Source organism: Aquila chrysaetos, chromosome 10 (genome assembly GCF_900496995.4).
Source record: "Aquila chrysaetos chrysaetos chromosome 10, bAquChr1.4, whole genome shotgun sequence".
Lineage (NCBI taxonomy): Eukaryota > Metazoa > Chordata > Aves > Accipitriformes > Accipitridae > Aquila > Aquila chrysaetos.
In genome coordinates, this window is record NC_044013.1 from 11,672,216 (window position 1) to 11,690,995 (window position 18,780).

General features: G+C 48.9%; 1 protein-coding gene across 1 annotated transcript in view; it reads right to left on the bottom strand.

The window, feature by feature from the left end:
- Nucleotides 1-18,780, bottom strand: part of DIS3L2 (DIS3 like 3'-5' exoribonuclease 2) — a 197,270-nt gene that overhangs the window by 29,842 nt on the left and 148,648 nt on the right. Inside the window, exon 16 of the mRNA XM_041126654.1 lies at nt 9,729-9,808. Coding sequence (XP_040982588.1) covers nt 9,729-9,808 — 80 coding nt within the window. The remainder of the gene's footprint in view (nt 1-9,728; nt 9,809-18,780) is intronic.

Sequence of the window (18,780 nt, forward strand, 5' to 3'; positions counted from 1 at the left end):
TCAGTAACAGTTAATCACTGCTGTGTTCAATTGTCAAAGTTAACTGCAGAGCAGGAGGGCAGAGAGCAGGGAGAGAGGGAGGGGAAGCAGGGGATACCGAGTTGCTCAGCTCACAAGGCCAGTGCCAAGAGTAGCATGGCCCCACAGAAGCAGTAAAGCCAGAAAAGACCTTACACAGGCTAAAACCCAGGCAGGGCTCTGCACCGCATGCAGGCAGGCAGGCAGGCCTGCCTGTACCAGCCAAATGAAGTGTGGCAGGTAATCGTGCCCAAGGCAGCAGAGCTCTGCAGTAACTGAGACTTGAGTGGCAACGATAAAAGTTCACTTTCCTCTATTCCCTCCTGTTTGATGATCGCAAAGTGCTTTATAAATGCTAATAAAAAAGTCCCAGAGGACTCTTGCTCTTTTCTGCTTTACAGACAGCGGTGGAGCAGAGACAGACAACGTGACTTGTCAGAGACCATGCGAGGGACAGCCTCTGAGTTGGGAGCTGACCCTGGACCTCCTGCCCTGCATGTGGTGAGCTGGTGAGGGGTCCACTGGGGTCACCAGCGAACAGGATATTTCTAGAGAGATCAACAGAGGCAGAAAAACTTCCAGGACATCTTGGCCAATAACGATGCTGCTCATTTAAGGGTGCTTCTGCTCATCAGCCCCACTTTAGATGACAGGTGAAGGACACAAAATTTAAGATGTTCAAAGCTGATCTGAGGAATTTAGAACCATCTCCCATTAAAATTAATGGAAACATTAATGCAAAGTACACTCAGATCCTCAAGCAGGTTCTTTCCAAGCAAGATCTTTCCATTAACTTGAAAGGAAGTTGTGCCCAAATCCTCTTACATTGCTGGGAACATCTCAGATGATACAGGCGAAGTCAGGTTACAAATCCATTAGGCTCCAGATTGACTAATGCATGGCAAATTGAAAGAGGTGAAAGTGCTAAGCTGTAACAGGAACCCCATTCAGGGTGACCTTGACACAGCGAGGAGCTGAGCACACAAAACATGCTCATGATTTGAAGCTCCATTCTTCAATGGAGAAGAAGCAGGGAGGTGTAGAGGGAACAGAGTCCATTGCCAGACTGAGTTAGCTGCTCTGAACTGTGGAAAAAACATTGAAAAAGCAGCAGGACCCAGAGCAAAGCACGGCAGTAGCTGGAAAAGTAGAACTGCTCACCCTTCCTGCTCGGGAGGGGGTAAGGAGAGAGATGCTTCCACTCTCACCCTCTGATTTGTGAGGACATAATTTCAAACAATAAGGTACACTGAATGCCCAGCTTGGCAGAGTACATGGAGAGAGGGCAGGACTCAAAGCAAATGCCCTGTTCTTCCAGGCCCAGCAGCTGGCAAAACGCAACTTTGCAAAGAAGCAAGTGGTGTCAGTGCGAAGCGGATCCTTTACATTAACACAGAGCAGTGTGCCAGGAATTTAAGACTGGGAGGATTATTCCAGCAGCTCACCTCCTGTGCCTGGAGGGCTTCAGGTAGCTACTGCTCCGTTAAATCCACTGACTTGTAGGGTCTAAACCACCTTCCAGAAGTGCACTTGTCCTTGAGAGATGGAGAATTCCCTGGTCTTGTCTTGGGAAATTTGCCAGTGGTTAATCTCTCTTGCCTTTCAAATATGTGCTTTATTTCCAGTCTGAATGCTTCAGCTTTCAGCCAGTAGCTCTTTACGAGAGAGCAATCCCAGCTGGCTGACAATCCACCCGGTTACTCCAACTTACGCTGCTGATCCCCTGGGAAATGAAGGTACTTAGTGCTGAACAGACCGTAGAGGTCCTGCCCACAGCAAACTGAAAGCCCTCGCTCTCTGCAGGCAGAAAGCGCAGATCAAACAGCAGGTTGGCGAGGAGGACTGAAAGGTCTATCTTCAAGCAGAGCATCCTTCATCACCGCCAGCACAACACATGCTCCGAGTACTCAGCATCCCCTTCATCATCTTTGGTCTTACTTCACTGCCTGCTGCTGCATGCAACTTTCCACCATTAGTCTGTACCTACAGCACATCCTACCAAAGCAAAATACAGTGGCACATGCACTTGCCCGCTGGTCCCAGTGCTCCCTGCTTGTAACATCACAGGGTGGACAGCAAAACCCATACCTGGCAGAGAAGTCACTCTGCACACAGAGACCAAGTCAAAACAAGGGCTCCTTTTCCCTATTTGTTACAAAAAAAGTATGCCTAGAAATCCTGCTGGGAGAGGGATGGCTAGGGGTCTGGTGATTTTCTAGCCAGATCTCAGCTCAGGAGAGGGCCTTCATCGACACAAAATCAATCCAGCAACTTGGGTTCAAGATGAAATTGAGAGGTGCTTCTTGTGGAAGGACTATTATTCACTCTTTCCCACGTCAGATCTGTCCTCTCCCATGTACCTACGGGCTAATCAGAGACCCATCTGATTCAGGGCTACTAAGAAAACCCAGATCCATAGGTTAGCAATTCTAGTCCAGATATAGCTCATTGCCTTGGGCATTAGTCAGACATATATAGGCCAGGGAAATGGTGCTAAAATGCTGCTGAGGGCTTCCAAACATGTTGTTAAGCAAATGGATATGTAAACAGATCTCCAGAGATGACACACGGAGACAGCATCTCTGACTCAATTACAATTGCAGCTGATTTTCTCACCTACTTGACTGCTACCGAATACCCAGACATCTAACACTGACACAAGGAGGTTTTACAGCTCCTCTCCAAGCGAACAGTCTGAAACAGATAAGACGACAAACTCCGCTGATTCAACCCAGGGAGAGCAGGGAGGTCCTGCACTTACCCAGGTTTAAGAGCCCAGTCCTTCCTCCCCCTTGAGGGTGGGAGCACACACTGACTGCTTTGGTACCCTGTTGAGGATTTAGAGGGAGAGCTATTGGTTGATGTGGGATATTGTGTAGGCCACCAAAGAAAGCTTCAAACATTCATTTGGAAGGGGTCAGGTTATCTTCAAATCCCACCTACTTGCTCAGGGGAAAGGTGGGTTTCCTTGCTCACCTTTTCCATTTGCAGCCCCCACATAACACTGACACTCCAAGGAGTTGGCAGTTACTATTTCTACAGCACTGATGGATTGGAAACCTGTTATTAAGCGGCAGGGTGGCAGGAGGCGGCAGGTCTGTGTCAAGAAAAGCAGCTACATAATACCTGGGCAGAGCCTTTTGCAAGAGGCCTTCTTCCTCACCTAGAAATGGCCATAGGGTCCCTTCTGCAAGGAAAGAACAACTCTCTGCTCCTCAAAGTCTCAAGTGAAAAAGGCTATTTTGCAGCATATGTCCCAGCAGCCTTTGGTTGTGGCATACAGAAAACTGAGCTCATACCTTAGGCAGGAAGGATTACTTATCTTTTCAAGTTTTAAAGGTCAACCTCCAGACTTATTCTCCTACACAATTTACCCTACACTGAACCAATGTAAAAACCAGGAGGACTGGTACAGTGACAGAATAATTCACCAGCCTTGCCTGGCTAACTCCAATGCTTACCCTTTGGCAGGTGAAGGATATACATCACCTGCTGTCTTGGGTAAAGTTTAGTGCCAGTAAGTCAAACAAAAAACAAGACATGGTATCAGAAGAAAAACTCCAACCTGCTTAGTCTTCTCTTTTGTAGAGTATATCTTCTGGACAGTGCTAAGTCATGCCCTGGCTTGCATTTTGCTTCCAGTCCTATTTTCATCCACATAGACACCACTTCCACCAGAGCTTTGTAGTGTTTCAAGCCCAGGGGGGCTGGCTTAGTTTTAAACCCAGGAGGTGGCTACAAAGTGGTGGTATTCCTTCTCAGCAATGAAAGCGCAGGCTTACTTTCCCCAACCACCTCTGATGCTTTTCTGTGGCCTCCAAAGTCAGCTAAACCCTCGCACAGCTCATCAGGAAAGAGTCACAGGGCAGCTCAGATACCTGCAATCCAACAAGACTTGGGCAATGCTTGCAGACAGCTAGCGATGCACAGAGGTGTGCCTACAGAACTGTGGTGCAGCATGACATGCCTTGTCCCAGCTAAGCCACCTTGTCCAATGGGGCACCCTAAAGTGAAAATCCCACCCTGGAGCATTTGACATTGGCTGGCAGATCCATTTCTGGAAATGGAATTAATTTTATTTTGATCTGAAATCTAAACAAGGCATTTCATAAGCTTCAGGTGAATAACTGCTACTAGACAGCATCCATCCAAGCCTGTGATGTCAAGGGATTACATGCATATGGATTTACCCCATGAAATCCCAGTCTGCCAGACAAGACAAACAAGAGAAGATGCCACCTTCAGAGACTTCCCTGGCCATGCAGGTCAGAGTAGGGCAGAGCACGTATTTGCTGATCACTAACCAGAAAATCAGATACCATCAGGGGAGACGACCACTTCCTTCATACCACTACAAGCAGTGCTGCTTCGCTGGGATGCATGCCATGAAACAACCATGTAATAAGGCAGGTCAGGCACCCAAAGACTGTGTGAGCTGTGCAGCAGCTCCTTGTACAAACAACCCACTCTGCAAGCCTCAATTTCTCATAAGGAACAAAACATACTACGGTAAACCTGCCAGCTCATTGCAAAGCAACGAGGTCCATGCTAAAGTCCAACACATGAGCTATACACCTGGGAAGTACATCTGAAAACAAATCAGTTATGCTGTGTCAGCTGCTTTACATATTTTGTTCCTAGCACTCCCAGTCAACAGCTCTCCTAGCAAAAAAGAATAAACTCCAAACAATTCCCCTTTGCTCTACTCAGTAAAATACCCCCCCCAAACCCAAACAACCCAAGATCTGTTTATACCAAACCTGCTGCAGCCCTGAATGGTAGCAATAAATGGAGTAAGCTAATGTGTTAGTGACAAATAACCCGTTCAAACAATTCAAGCATAATTATAGGCTGCTCTCCTGATGTAATGTTGGGTACATCACTGCAGATATTACATTCACCTTATGAAAAGATTGCACAGAGGAGCTCAGTTGGTAACCCAAACAGCATTATATATCACGAGCCTGTCACCATCAGGAGTGCATGCACCCTGGCATTTGAAGTCCTGGTGTTTTAAGTGATAATCCAATGTACCAAGCATCATTGATCTCTATATAAAAGGGGGCACCACTTTTCCTTTCAACTGGAGCTATTTTTCACTTCTCATCCTGAAGAGTTGTGTAGTGCTGCCCGCAAGTGGCTACACGGCACAGCAGCTCTGTCTGTAACACTCTGGGTCCCTGGAGAGAAAAAATGATCAATACTCCAACGCTGCTTTTGTAAGAGGTCTCTAAGTGCTTCCATGCGAGATGTTGCTCCTCTGGGTTTAGAAATTACTCTGAAGAGAACATGAAAGCCCCCACTGCAAATTTGTAATCTTGACACAAACTCCAGCTGCAGCAAGGAATTAAAATCAAATTCATTGGCGAGCTGCAAGCTGGTCTATTGGCAAAGGTGGCATCTGTGACGTGGAAGGGACCTCAAAAAGAGACCAATACCTGAAAGCTAAGGGAGCAGAAAAACCATGTTAGAGGGGAACCAGCTGGGGACAAGGAAGCGTCACAACGCCCTGCAAATATGGCCCACGTAACAGAATGAATCTTGACAGGGATTTATAGGTCCTTGGTGGGTCTGGGATGGCAGGGACCCTGAGCACTGCATCATCTGAGAAAGGTGACAGTAATCAGAGAGTCTTGGGAGGGAAGACAAAGGCATTTGAAGGGTCAGACTTGCTGTGGATAGGTGAGCAGAGCCTAGGAGGTCTCCAGAGAAGTGTCTGGATAGTGACAGTGAATGCAGAAAACAGACTGAATCTTCTATTTCTTGGATACAGCCCAAACATACTAAACTTCTCACAATTAATTTCTTCTAGGGGGATCTCAAGTTGGCTTTGGCTCTTCCTGCACGCGGGCTGGAAGAAGTCTTTCATGATCATCTGTAACCTTTATTGATCTCATCCTTCCCGCTGCCAAGAGTAGGACCAGCCATGCTGGGCAGGCAGGCTTCAGAGCAGGCAGACGGTGCTTCCTCAGCACAGCTGGTATCATATTCCTAGATTGGGGACCAGTGAATGCATGTTGTAAGATGGGATTCATGAGCCATGGTGGATGTGAATGGCCTTGATGGTCTTTTACTGCCTGGCTGGGTTTTGCAACTGGATCCTGCGCGGGGCCAGAGAAACCCAGCCTGCGCAGAGGCAGTGGCAGAAAGCCCATCCCACCCTCAACACCCGACTTGTGCCGTAGTCACACCGCGGGATGGCTGGCAGGGCTGTCCTCTCCTGGATGTGACTGCTCTGGGGCAACGTGAAGGCTGACAATATGCTCCTGTTCCGAATGTCACCCAGCACACATCACTCACCGGCTGTCCACACGTCAAGGCACGGTGCCCCTGTCGCAGGACAGCCGTCCCACAGCAGCCCAATGCAGCAGTCTGGTGCTCTGTTGATTATACTGACTGATCCCCATTAGGGAGAATTTAAGTAACGTGGCTTAAAACTGCTTGCCTCTGTGTGAGGTCAAGTCATTTCCTCTGGAGCCAGGAAGAATTGAAGGGCTGGGAAGGACTGGCAGCCAAGGGGAGGAAAGTGTCTGGGTCTCAGCAGGGAAAAAGGGGAGAAGTGATGTCCCCTAGTCTCACCCCTGTGACCAGAGGCGCAGTGACAGCCTCTCTCCTCCATTCGGCTCTGTGTATAGCACTTGGATCGCTACTGCGACTATCAAGTGCCATCAGATACCAATATATTATAGCAGGGGGTGGAGGGGCGGCAGCTGGCTGCTCAGCACCTCTTCTGCTCTCAGTCCAAGGCTCAGTCCTGGCTCCACTGAGTCTGGTCTCCCCAAAGTGCTCAGCACCCAGGGTGCGATAGTGGAGTGGGCACCTGGTGAGCGTTGTGCCCATGAACGCTGCTGCAGGCAGGCAATGGGAAGCTGCCAGGAGCAGGCAAAAATTCCTTGGCAGGGTTTTATCATTTTAAAGGGAACAAATTCCAACTGATTGCCCTTGTAAGAGCCTGCATGGTACTTGCACTTCTAGCCTAAGCAATAGAAATTTTAATTGCTCTGGTAATTACACTTTCGGCAATGCTGCGGTCCTTTGTTCTGCAAGTGGGAGGCCAATATCTGCTGTTCTCCGGTGGCCCCGTCTGGCTGCAGCTTGGAACAGCATTTGCCACTTGGAGGGGAAGGGACACTCCTCCAAGTGACCACGGTGACACTGAGCCTTGCCATGCACAGCCCCACTCACACAGATCTCCGGGGCACCGGGCACACTCCCCAGGCCAGAATGGGTTCCTGTTGACTGGGATCACCTCAGCTTCCTCCTGTTAAAGCTGCTGCTCGAGAGCTTCACACACCTGCGCTCCTGCCATGAGTCTGTCCCTGGCGCAGGTCCCAGACCCAACGCTCTGCAGAGGACGCTGGGCTCTGGGGTGCACATTTCTGGTCTTTCCCATGCATGAGCTTGCAGTGTGTTGCCAACATTTCTTCTCTGGGCTGTAAATGGCTCCAAAACAGGGTGCAGACACAAACGTTATGTTGCTTTAACTTCTAGATACATCTTTAGCGGGATGCAGAAGAGCTGTTATCCCCTTGGGTCCTGATGAGTACCATCAAAGACTGACTAGGCTTGGGAGAGTACAAGGCTTACAATTTACCCTGGGAAATTGCTAAGGGAAAATTATCACGACAAAGGCCATGCTATTGTATGAATAACAAATTAAGCCTATGAAAAGCCCAGTGCTTGAGAAGTACGGTCTCTGCTTGGCTGAGCAGAAGCCACATCCAGTGCTTCACTACAACTATTCAAATGCAACTCTCTGTCACCAATAAAGCCACGGCGCACATGAGCTCCTCCAAAATTACCCAGGGTACAACAAGAACCGAGCACACATTTGGCTCAAGGGCACTTTACCTGCAAGAATATGTCAGCCGTAGCACAGGCCTTCACGCTTCAGTTCACCAGCCAAGGATGGTGCATGCACAAAGTTTAGAGGGATAAGCATGTGCGCAAACTTAGTGAGACTCTCCCTGGGAAATGGGATCCTGCTCCCCCCAGGTTGGTCAAGCAAACTATAAAATACAAAGCACGAGGCCCCACAGGGACGTATAAATGCAGTTTGGATCCATCTGACATGCACGAAGTCTGGGTTTACTTGCAATCCTACTCATCCTGCCCTCACTATATTTTTCCAACCCATGATCCAGGCTGGTATGGCTTGGTGTGGCTCGGCTCCCACACTTGCCAGAAATGCAGGTCACAGCCATACATCTCTAAATCAACAGCTGTCAACATGCCGCAGCTACTATGTCACATGCTGAACCACTCACAGCTAAAAGCAAGGTTTCCAAGAGGAATTGCTATTGGCCTGAGCGCTTAAACAAAATAGTTCCACTCCTGTCCCCAGAGTTTCCTCAAACAATGGCACAAAACACCCACCGGAGCCCGGGGAGAGGAGGGTCTGTGGCAGCAAAAAACGCGGCTGCTGATTTTTGAGATATAGGCCACACAATCAGAAACCCTGGATCTATAAACATCCTTAACAAACCCCAATAGGTCTGGGGGTTTTCCTTTCCTTGCTGTCCATTGTGTGCCACCGCCTTTAAAAACCTCAAAAACAAACGCTCCTCCTTTGTTGATTTTATGCTTTGGCGCTGAACTGCACGTTTCCCTGTTAGCTTGGTGGTGCTGGAGGTACCAACTCTGCTCATCCATGCCTCTGGAGCTGGGATAGTTGGGATGGGACCGTATACCGTGTGCTAATTGCCCATCCACAGGTGGGAAGGATCCTCCCAGAAATTACCTCCCTTCTGCTTTAAACACTGAGATTTCTCAGCTTAGAAAGGGGTAGGTGCTGTTTGTGGATGTCCCTCTTCTTCATCAGGACTGTTCCCATCAGCATTTCAGAGCAGATCTAATTGCAGGCCGTTCCATTCATTGACAATTTTATATACCCTCCTTTTTTAGGTTAACCTTCAATAACTGGCAAGAAGCAGAACTATATGGGTGGAGATAACAGGCTAAGGATTTATGACATGCTGGTATTCAGCCGAAATAACCCAGCACGAACACAGAAATCTCCTGAACTGTGCTGCTGCTGTCAATTTGATAATGAGAATGTGATTTGAAATAAAAACATCTTGGGTGCCAATTCACTACAGCAGCTAGTAAAAATAGGCAGAATACCTAGAAATTGAGGAGACTCTGCTCCAAACACATCCAAAGCTTGAATATCATACAGCACCTTATAAAAACAGAGCACGTGGCTGCACTGGGGCTACAGTACCACAAATGAAAGGTCACTCAGTGAACCCACGCAGGAGTTTTAGCAGAGAGAATAGGGTGCTGTGTGTCTCTAGCTGAGCAGAGGTGAGGGCTGCTCTTTTCAGTGCTCTGCAGCCTTTGGATGCTTACCCCCAGCCCACACTCCCAGAGTCACCCCAGCACAAAACAGTGCAGGGTCTGAGTTGCAAACACCCCATGGCAAATCCTGGATGAGTTCTGCCAGAGCCCATGGTACCCAAGAGCTGGCCTTTCAGCCAAATAAAATCAGCTTTTAAATGCTGCAGAGAAAAGGGGGCTGCAGGGCCTCGTGCATTTTAAAGGATCTGGCCTTTACAGGAGCTGTTCCTGGTTTCAGGTCAAGCCTGAAGACTGCTTTAATCTACTTTTAAGTGGTACAAGCAGTTGTGATCACTCTGCCAGAAGGCAGGGCAATCTCCTTTCAATGCACCTTCCCCTATCTGCTGCATGTCATCTTCCATGGGACTTACTTGTTGCTGTCCCGGTACTGATAGATATAACAGCCTTGAGGCATCCCACTCTCCTGGTCCAAGGTAAATGAGAGCTTCAACTGCAGAGAGAAGAGGGGGTGGGGGAGAATGAAAAGAAAGAGAGAAAAAAAAAAGCAACATTTTAGGCTCTCAGTCATCATAGCAACTTCAAGTGAGGCTTGTGGGAGAAAGCTTAACTCACCAAGACTGACACGCAAACACCGTGGCCTGGAACATACCGCAGGGTTCCAAACCTCAGGGAAAAGTCACATGTGTTGCAGAAACCTCTCGCTTTTTCCACCCTTTGTTACTATAAAGTGTTTGTGGTTCTTCTGAAATGCATGGGTCATAACGGTTCACCCCTCCAAACCCACCCACACACACCACCCTTCACCAAAGCGATTGCGGTTCCCCTCAGACACTAAAGAAATGAGTCTTCTCCATCGGCAGCTGTAGTTCCCACGAGTCTTTCTCTGAAAACTTTCCCGGCTCCATCTCGTTTCTCCAGTGCATTAGAACAGAGGAGAAACCACAGAGGGAAAGGTGACAGATTTTTCCTTCTGTGCAGAGTTATTAAAGAGCTGTTAGAAGGGTTTGCAGTTTGGATCCGCGTCCGGCAGGAGGCTATGATGTGACCTGGAAGCCGCTTTCTTTGCAGCTCCAAGAAGGTGTTCAGCAAGGGCTTTCAGATTTCAAACACGGCTCATTTTATTTAAGGAGGAAAAATTAATTCTCTTTCAACAAGCAACAGAACAGTTCTGCATGGAGATTTTTTTGCTGAAAATGTCTCCAGTGATTTTATACACTGATAACAGCATGGGGCTGAGCCCTGCAACAGCCCTGCACATCTGAGCAGCCCCTCATTCCCCAGGGGAAGGCTGCTGGCCCCCAGAGCAGTGTCCCACCAACTCCTGCAGCCATGAGGTGCAGCCCCTGGGCTCTGCAAAAAGGGCTGCAGACCCTAACCAGGAGCCAGCAGTCTGGGCAAGAGGGGCAGCATCCTTCAGAGGAGGTAGCTGTGGTCTTTATGCGCTAAACGATTTGGCTTTTTTTGGGTCACAGAGAATACTAACAGCAGGGCTTTTACCACTGCTGGATCATGCAGGACGCTTGAAATGGTCTGGGAAGACCATCCCAAGGGCTAAAAGTTGAAGGAGGTTTGTTATGATGAGCACAATCTCTTAAACAGGGAAAGGAGGAGAGAGCAGTGTTAAGCCACTCCATTTGATCACAGACTCCTTTCCTCTGGGCTCCAAGAAAATTGCTAAGTCAAATTAACGGCTTATTCAGGAGTGAATGCAGAATTAAAACATCTTTCTCCCGTAGGCTGTTAAGAAACCCTGTGTGCTGAATCATTAGACGGTGCACTGATTTTCTCTTCCCTAAAGGGCAGCAAAGTCATACGCTGTGCTCTCACTGACCCAAATAAAACTGCATACCATGAAATCATCAAAAAATTCACCATCTCGGTTACTGCATTAAGAACTGAGTACCAGACTGAGGCCAAATCCAACTGATCTCCCTTGACTTCTATGCCCCTAACTCTGTAAGCCATTCTGAAATGCACACTCCTGCGACAGCGTGTATCACTCATATCTGTGCTTTGCATGTGTCCCTGGTACAAGTATCACAATTCAAATCGATGTCCAGATGGCAACCTCTTATGCTCTCAACAACTACCCCTTCCTGCAAGCTGTGATCTATATACAGCTTAGCAGATTCCTCAGATCCATTTTGGAGACCGGTGCCAAAGGCAGGACTAGCAGGGCCAGCTGGGGACGTTTGTTGCCGAGATCCATGAAGCCAGCCTGCAGCTCCAGCCTTTCCAGATGCTATGACGGCACATGGCAGCTACCCCATGGGAGCAGGAGGTCAGTTAGAAACAAGCCACATCCTCAAGGGAGACAAATGATCACCTTGCTGTGGCACAGGCAAATGTCACTTATCCATAACCAGAGTCCCCCAGGTGAACTGCCCTGGTTTGGGGAACTGAAGGAGTAACTGGGAACTGCCCAAAGCCATTTTTCTGGGCCAGGTTTTCCAAAGCTTTCCTGCTAGAGTATTAGAAAGCAACTCTGAGGCAAAAGGGACAGCAGTTATCTTGGGCACAGCTCTACCTGGTCCTGTGCTTTGAGGAAAGGGGACCACACTGCAGGGTCGCTAGAGAAGAAACACAAAAGAAAGTGCAAATCAGGCAAAAGCGTGGCTTTGGCCACTTTCAACAATATTTCTGATCAGGGCAAACTCAGGAGTGCCTGAGCCTCTCATTTGCAGCTCTCAGATAAGTGGGCTTCAGGCTTGCAGTAACCGAGCATCTCTGGTTACAGCTCACCTGGGCTCTGGGCCCCCAGCACCACCCGGAGCCGGAGCCGGAGCCGGAGCCAGCTCTGTGCAAGGAGACAAGTCCAGGGGAAGGGAAGGAAGGAAAAGGGCTTGGAAGGAAAACAGCCTTGTTTGGACAGGCTGCCGGGGAAAGCTGTGGGGCAATCAGGTACGGGAGGGTGACCTTTCCACTATCTGGGGGGATGGGGTCCCATGGAACCCGCCTACCCAAAAAGGAAAGATCACAGTTCCCAGAGATAATGGGTTTTCAACTTTCTGTTATTTTAACCCTTCTTTGTCTGTTCATGGTATTCCAGACAAATAAAACACACCCTGTTTGGCAGGCTCAGCTGTCTCTGCTTACCCGCCAGTGCCAACAAGGCCTGTGTAACGTGGTCAGTAACTGTACACAGCTTGACCATCTGGGGTAATACTCTCAGGCAAGAGGATGCTGCTGTCACCCACAGCGACAAGAGGACCCCATTCAGAGAAATGTCAGGGTCAGGCTGTCACACAGAGAGACATGTAACTAAAGGTCTGTCTCAGCAACCATAGCTCAAGGCAGCTGTGCTGTCGCTGATGCTCAAAACCCTGCTCTTCTGCAGATCTGCCCTGCTGATGCACTGTTGTGGCCAGCCAGGAGGGCAAAGAGGGAACCTGTGATCGTCACCCAGGCCAGGAGTCCTTACAGACTCCGAATGAACAGCCAAGCTCTGACTCTGTGGCCACCAGCAACGCTTTGGCTGCTTTTGCTCATTTGGTGGCATTTGGTCTGCAGGGAGCACAGAGCCCCCAGGCAAAACTCATCACAGGGTGGAAAGAGAGGGGGTAAGGCAGGTCGAGAAGGACTAGCTGAGTGCTGCCAGGAGGCACACTGGGATGCAGAGACTGTAGGCTTCCTACTAAGCTTGAAAAGGTTGTCTAAATCCACTCGATATCATGTAGTTGGGCCCTCTCTGCCGTTGGAGCCATAGGAGTTCTCCACTGACCACCCTCAGACACATGCTCACTTCACGGCCCTGCTCAGCTGCAAAGGCACTTGCGCTCCCCAGAACCTTGGTGCTTTGGAAGGTCTGCTCCACAGATTTTTCCTCTCATGCTAAAGCTAGTTTATGAGGTGCCTGATGCCACAGATCTCTCTGAACAAAACTCAAGAGTCCTTCTCCAGCTCTCTGCACACCCTACACTGCCGCTTCTCTCTGGTCCCATCTTCTCCAGCTGCCACCCTTCCCCTTTGCCTTCATTCACTAAGCACAAAACCTCTAGTTACTTCTGAATCAAAGAAGGGTGCAGGGCAAGGCTGGGGGCAGGAGAGATGTCAGGAGCTGATCGACCACTTTATCATTCCTCCTATCTGACTTCTGCTACAGCAATGTCACGAGACATCCAGAGCCTCCCAGATACACGAAGCCCTACAAAATAAGCAGGCTTTTGCAATTGTCCCTCTGGCAGAGCTTTAACTCTTAACCAATTTGACAACGTTACTCCAACACCACGTGCTACTTCGAAGCTCCTTTTTTGTGTGTCAGTGCTCCGTGTCAGAACGCAAAGGCTTGCTGTAAAGCCAGCAAACAAACTAATACCAAGACAAAGGAAAGGGCACTGCTCTTCAAAATGCTGCATTTTATGCCTGTAGGGGCAATGGGGGACTGAGATTTCTTACAGAAATGCAAGTGCAGGGTGACTCCATCACAAGGAAGCCTCATCAGATCAAGGGATCTTCACCATTAAACATATGAGATCACTTCACTTTACAAGACACTGCTGGGCTTCACTGGGAGAGGAGGGGGAGAGGAAATTTCCCAGCAACGTATGGCGGCGTGATTTGGCTTGCACTGCCCCCTTCGGTTGCGTAGCCCTGGAACTCACACGCTAATAAAGATCCCTTTCCACTTCAATAGCTTTGCACATAAAGAAACGCTCGGCATGGTGTGTGCATGAACTCAATGGGAAAGGGAGCTGGAACGTAGCCATGCTGAGAACAGAGTGCTGCCTACCAGGCGAGCCCCATCAATAATTGAGATGTCAGAGGCACAGGGAGGTGTGTGAATAAGAGCTGTCAAAAGGAGTAATTGGGATCTGTGTGGATACAGTGAAAGATAGGCTCGCTCACCACCAGACACAATTGCAATACACGCAAACAGAAGAGGAGCAGGCGCTGAAATTCAAAGGGGCTGGGGCAGGCTGTTTGATGGGCAGGACATCATTGGCTCTGTGGAGGGGACTATCGTACCTAAGGTACCAAGCAGGTGTGGGCACGCTATCCTGTGACTGGTCAATGGAGCAAAAGCGTGTACTCCCTGCACATGGCTGATCCTTGGTAATGTTTGGTGGCACATACTGCAGGCTTGAGGTGAAAGTAATGCCACCTCCTTGAGGAAAGTCATCTCGAGGAAAGTCAACTCCTGTCCATAGTGGTCACAGGGCACTGAGGGCTGTGTGCACATAACAATTGTTTGTGCAATGGCTCCGCTCTTCGGATCAGTAACATCCTCCCACTCTTTATTCCTACATCCTTAAATCCAGCAGAGGATGCAGTTGGCTCACAGTGGGATACTCCTTGCTCCACCTTGTTCCTCCATCCATCAGACAGCGACATGCTTCATCTGCACTCAAGGGTGTCCCCCCCCCCCGCAACAGTGGTGAGCAGACACCGAACCAGCGCACAGACACAAGACACCAGCAAAAGCAGAAGGGCTCGGGACAGCTGTCCTTCAGTGCGCTGACAGCTCTGTGCTGCCTGAACCCTGCAGGGACCCAATGCCCTGCTCAGGCAGACAGGCCTTGGTGGGGGGTGTTGGGGAAGCTGCCTACATCTTGGGTCTTCCTCCACCAAGGCCAGAAAGAGGCTTTTCAGATAAGGGGGAGCAGTGCTTAACGCTGGCATGGACCTCCAGGCTTGCGCAGCCAGCAGCCATCCTCATTTTAAGGAAAGTTTTAGACCTGCAGCAATTAGGGGCCCAGTCACACGATAAAGCCTGGTAGCTCCAACAAGGAGGGAGCACGAAGAGCAGCCTTCTGGCTGCTGAAACGGTGCCAGTACCTATATTGACTTGACTGGGCAAATTCTGCATGCCCCTTGAGTAAAAGGTTTGGCTTGGATCCCCCCATTCCCAGCCTTGGCTCCGAGCAGCAAACCTCCGTCATTAGACAAAAAGTTTTCTCTACACATACACTGTATCAGAGAGGTATTATCGGTTCAGCCGAGTAACCCGGTCAAAGATTTCAGATATCCCATTTCTGGGGCGATGTAAGGGCATGCTTCAGCCAGCCTTGGTTATAACCATTCAAGGTAATTCCACCAATGTGGTGGGGTATTCAAGCAGAAAGAGTTCACCCAGGGCAAGGAGGAGAGGCAGAACATGGGCCTCAAAGACAAAAAACAGAGGACCAGATCTAAAGATTACACTGAGAACAGTCTCCTAAAAGGCAGAGGTTCTTTTCCACCCTTAGTACTCATTCAATTTTAACTCCATTTGCATGGAAGTCCAAGAAGACTGGTATCAGCTCCCTCTCGGAATAAAGGCTCCCCTCTCCAGCAAGCTCTAGAAAGCTTTTTAAGAATAAACTTAGTCATCAAGCAGGTTTTTATGCCCCGCCCAAACTTCGGTTTTGACCCGAAAAAAAATAGCCCTGAAGTCCTGACACTCACTTTTAAAACCACGAAAAATGAGCCATGCTCCAGGAACATAATCACAGAGTTTTCTGGCACCTCGTCCCTTAAAAATACATCCATCTGCCTCCACGCAGGCCATCAAACTCAATCTTGTTCACAATGGATTTCCCAATTCCTGCATGTTGGAAGGACTGCAGTGGTGCTGGCTGTGCTGGCTGGACGAGCCCTTACAGAAGCGCAGGCTGCAAACCTCACAGCTGTGTTTTCACTTAAAGAAGCTGCTCTTGAGACCAAAGCACTTCTCCTTCTATGAGCTTTCCTATTTCTGCTGCTGTTCGAAGTTGCTGGAGAAAGACCCTGGGTAGAGGCTGAAGAACATGTGGTAAGGACAGGATGGAGGTAATAAAGGAGAGACCAAAAGTCCTACAGTGGAAAAAGAGGAAAGACAAGGAAACTTGTTACCAGCTCAACTAGTTACCTCACATTGGGTTGGGGTGGTCCTTCGCTTTCAGCTTTGCAGACAGCAAATGTTTGGTCAATCTCAGCACCTGGTTACAGGACTGCTGTTGCTACTGGTTGGAAGTCCTGAACTGGTCCCAAACTGGTCCCATCTCACCCATTGCCTCCTCAGTGAGACCTCTTCTCCCCATCCCTAAATGCACATTTTTCAGATGAAGGTTTAATTCTTTAGGAGACTCCTGAAGCCGTCCCTGCTGCCCTCTATCCTCAGCATGGCCTATCCCCAGAAGACAGACAAAAGCAGAGAGGTAAAATCAGCTGTCCCATAAGCCTGCTCCTCAGGGAAAGGGTGCTCGGAAGGGAACATCACTGGCAGCTGCTCTTCTGCCCTATTCCTGCCTCACCTTCCTGTCACCACTCCTGAGACATCTCAACCCCCAAACTGAAATGCAGAGCAGGTGCAAGAAGGAATCAGCAAGGAATATGCTGGGCACCCAGCATGCTCCACAGCCAGCTAACCCACATGTCCTGGAGCTCCTGGGTGTGAGATGACACTGCTGTGTTTGACAGAAACTCCTTGCCAGCCTTGCCCCCTTTCAGTTAGGACAAGAGAACAACTGGGTGTAAATGGGCAGCAGAACAAAGGGTGACTTATTTCTGGGGGTGAGACCTCCTCTCCATTCCTGCTTCACCTTTCAGTTTTGAGGTCTCCCATGCAGAAAGGTTCTCTCTTAGTTGCAACAACACATCACCTTGAGTTTTACGCATCCTGCACCACCCAAGCTGCACATCTCTCTAACACCTCTTCCCTCTGAGGACATTAGCCAGCAAAATACCTCTGTTAACAGGCTACAAGATCCATGCATGTGGCTAAAGGACAATGTCAACCTGAAACCCAATCCAGCCTAGGACAAGGAGGTCAGACTCATTTGGGGTATTACTCTGGCCTGAATCCCTCTGCTCATTTCTATTTTACAATCCCATAGATTACTCAGATGTTATTCCTCTCCTCTGCTGCTGCCTGCATTATACAACTGCATAAAATACATGCAAAGCCAGTGAATCCCTGATGGGATTAGCTTTACACAATAAACTATTACTAAATTATCCCACAGGCTGCAGTAGGTCTGGCTCTCCAAATATCTCCTCTGGGATGCAGCAGGGACCCTGGGGTGTTCCCATCACGGGAGTGAAGTCACGAACACGTGTTCCCTAGCACATACGAGGGCTGCTCTGTTGTTATCTAGTGGTCCTCAAAACCTCTTGCTACAGGTGGTTGGGCAGTACAGTAAAACCAGAAAGAAGCATGGCTGGATCCTTTGCAAAGACACGCAGGTGCTGTCATCAAAATGGCAAGCTGGCATCATACCCTTGCCTTTTATTTCACAGCTGCAAGTCAAAGCTGAAGAGCCTTTCTGGAAAGATAGGGCAGGAGACAACTTTCACTGCCTGGCAAAAATGTAAACAGCAAATGAGTTTATTTTTAAGCATTCACACTTGCCTGCATTGGAGGTTTCGAATGCAATCCACGACTGGATCCAGATTTATTTAGAAAGAAGAGCTGAATACTTCCGTTCACTTTATAATTTATAAACTGGATGAGCTCATTATCTAGATCATGATTAGGAAACCACATGACTGAAATACAGATTATACAATTGCAAAGGGTTTACGTTGGTGGATTAAAAATACCTTCTTCATAAGCTAATGAATTGTGACACTGCACTGTATGCTCTAGACCACTAGGGAACTGTCAATGAAGTTAAAAGTATTTTCTACACAGACACCAATTTTAAAACAAAAGCAAAACATCCCTAAGAAATGCCACATAAAAAACTGACACTAACAAGATACATGCTACACTTCACTGCTTGGCCGTTTTCTGTTACTCAGAGCCTGTCTCCCAGCTTCTCTTTAAAGCACTCCCGGCTCTTGCGCTTCTCCCAGCCCTGCCGGTGCTCTGACAAAAGACCATTTCACTGATTTCATCTTGTGCAATAATAGAGCCTTCACAAGCTGGGCTTTACCAGCCTCAATAGAGATGAGAGGTTTTGGGCTGCAGAAAATTCTTGCATTTTGAAGACCGATGATGACTACAGGCTTTACGGGATGCAGGGGAACAGTTAGGTCCTGCTTAGTCCCAATGGCCTCTTCTTCATCTGGGAGATATGGAAATTCACTTGGGAAAGCAGGAATTTGGGAAAGGAGGATGATCAAGCCTCTAGTAAGAGGCTAGATTGCAATCAGGAATTTGAAACAACCCCAGAGACTCTGGGGAGGGAGGACTGACCCTTCTCAAAGCAATTAGAGTTGCCAGCAAGTGAAGTGTCCCTGTCCCTGAAGAAGTTGATGGCTGGAGGGCAGCACTCAGACATCACGTACCTTATCAGAGAGTTAAAATTCCCCAGGGTAGACCAGAGGCCAACAGCCAGAGGCCAGGGGAGCAGCACAGGGACCTGTAACTGGTGTGAACAGGAACAGGCAAGGCCAGGGTCTGCTGCATGAGAAGAGAGATGGGAATGCAGCTGCTGACACCACGCTGCCAAAGCCCACAGGCACCAGAAGCTGGTGCAGAGCCTGGAGAAGGGGAGCGTGACACCAGCAGCGCCCGCCACCGACACCCAGGACTAAGAGTGACCCTGGGCCTCATAATCC